The sequence below is a fragment of the Plectropomus leopardus genome, unplaced genomic scaffold (genome assembly GCF_008729295.1).
Source record: "Plectropomus leopardus isolate mb unplaced genomic scaffold, YSFRI_Pleo_2.0 unplaced_scaffold20838, whole genome shotgun sequence".
Lineage (NCBI taxonomy): Eukaryota > Metazoa > Chordata > Actinopteri > Perciformes > Serranidae > Plectropomus > Plectropomus leopardus.
The window spans coordinates 1-2,163 of NW_024622537.1; the positions used below are offsets into that span (position 1 = coordinate 1).

At 43.2% G+C, this 2,163-nt stretch overlaps 1 protein-coding gene across 1 annotated transcript; it reads right to left on the reverse strand.

Annotated features, from left to right (window-relative positions):
* Nucleotides 1–195: 195 nt before the first annotated feature.
* LOC121965605 (prohibitin-2-like) lies at nt 196–1,763 on the reverse strand (the record flags this gene model as incomplete). Its single annotated transcript, XM_042515740.1, has 2 exons — nt 196–351; nt 1,566–1,763. Coding segments are annotated over 2 exons (336 nt in total), but the record flags the coding sequence as incomplete, so codon positions are not given.
* Between the last annotated feature and the right edge of the window lie 400 nt (nt 1,764–2,163).

Here is a 2,163-nt window from a genome sequence, read left to right on the forward strand (position 1 = left end):
TTTTAACCTCATAAATGTATGTTTTTTCAGTTTTACTTCCTCTTCTTTGTGGTTTTGTTGCTTTTATTGTTTTTGTTGTTGTTGATTTGGGTCCGTTACTTTGTGTTCGTTATTTTGACATTAAGCTCCGTGTATATTTGAATTTTATCCTAACTCTGCCGAGTTCCTTCTTGCGGTCTTTAATGTTTCTGTTTCTCAGAGGTCGCGCCGTTTCTACTCACCGACTTGTTTGGCCTCGACCGCGGCGGTGTACTCTCGGCTGAAGCTGAGCTCGGTGATGGCCACGTCGTCCAGGATGATGTTGAAGTCTTTCGCCCGCTCAAACAGCTCTCTGCGGATCAGCAGGGACACCTGCAGGAGGAGTCGACGTTTAAAGCACGAAACAGAGCTAACGGAGGGATCTTTACTCCCTCGTTTCTCCCAAAGTTTAAAGGGCTGTGCACACATAACTATGATCAGCACTGTAACGATGATCAGCACTGTGACGATGATCAGCACTGTGACTATGATCAGCACTGTAACGATGATCAGCACTGTAACTATGATCAGCACTGTAACTATGATCAGCACTGTAACGATGATCAGCACTGTGACGATGATCAGCACTGTGACTATGATCAGCACTGTAACGATGATCAGCACTGTGACTATGATCAGCACTGTAACGATGATCAGCACTGTAACTATGATCAGCACTGTAACTATGATCAGCACTGTGACGATGATCAGCACTGTGACGATGATCAGCACTGTGACTATGATCAGCACTGTGACGATGATCAGCACTGTGACTATGATCAGCACTGTGACTATGATCAGCACTGTGACGATGATCAGCACTGTGATGATGATCAGCACTGTAACTATGATCAGCACTGTAACTATGATCAGCACTGTGACTATGATCAGCACTGTGACTATGATCAGCACTGCGACTATGATCAGCACTGTGACTATGACGTGGTGAGCGTCCACGCTGATGAACGATAACGTTCTGTAAACAGTGGCGCAGAGCAAATGCTACGCTCTCCACGAGAATGGATGTTTGAGCTGCTGCTGCTGTGAGGAGGCCGAGGAGGAAACGCCGAATTCTTCAGGGACGACAGGAATCAAACGCATTGTTACTGTCGTCTTCTGAGGACAAGTTTCATTCCTATTTTGGTCTGCGTCAACATCAGTCTGCTGACATTGTGGCGATGGAGGGCGTGAATAAAGACAAAAACTAAGGTTCAAAAATGTCTTCAAAAGTTTTTCTTTAAAATAAAAAAAAAGTGAAGAAAAAAAACAAACACTTTTTCTTAAAAAATTAGTCAACATTTTAAAAGAAAATTAATCCCACCAAAGTTTTCAAAAATAAAATTGTAAACCTCAATGATAAACAGTAAAAATACACATTTCAGAGAGACTTACTAAAAACTGAACGTGCTTCTGCACGGGCAGCGTTTTTGTTAGAGCAGTCGTTTTAAAGCTGTTCCTCATAAAGTGGCCACTGACTGCATCTGCTGATAAAAACACGTGAAAAAAGCTCGAAGTCGCCACAGCGGCTGACGCTCTGAGTCCGGTACCTGAGCTCTCTGCGTGATGAGCTGCGAGGCGTTGAACTTTGCCACGACGCTCTTCAGCACCTCGTTGACGATGGACGGCAGGACGCGCTCGTCGTAGTCTTGTCCCAGCTGCTGGTAGAGGACGGGCAGGTTGGACGCCAGCGGCCGGGACAGAACTCGCAGAGAGATGTTCACCATCTGAAGGTCTGAGAGCAGCCGGAGGAAAATACGTTAACAGCTGATGATGATACCGAGGAGGGGTCGACCGATATTGTTTTTTTCAGAGCTAATACCGATATTAGTACTTAAAGAGACCGATAATTGATATTTGGAACCCATATGCATCTTCAAAATTCTTACCAGGTTACTCATTGTTGTTTTTGCCAAATTTAGAATTTGGAATTAGAGCTGAGCTATATGAAAAAAAGTCTTGTCGCAATCATTTTTTTTTCATATCGGTAGATATCAATATATATCACGGTTTACATCAAATCAGTATTTCTGTCGAGCTTAAAGGTCCCTTTGACTCCTCAGTGAGATATGAAGATATCATCAGGTTCATTTAGGTTTAGATATTTATTTTCTGTCAGACATTGAACATGACAAATATACTGTAGAA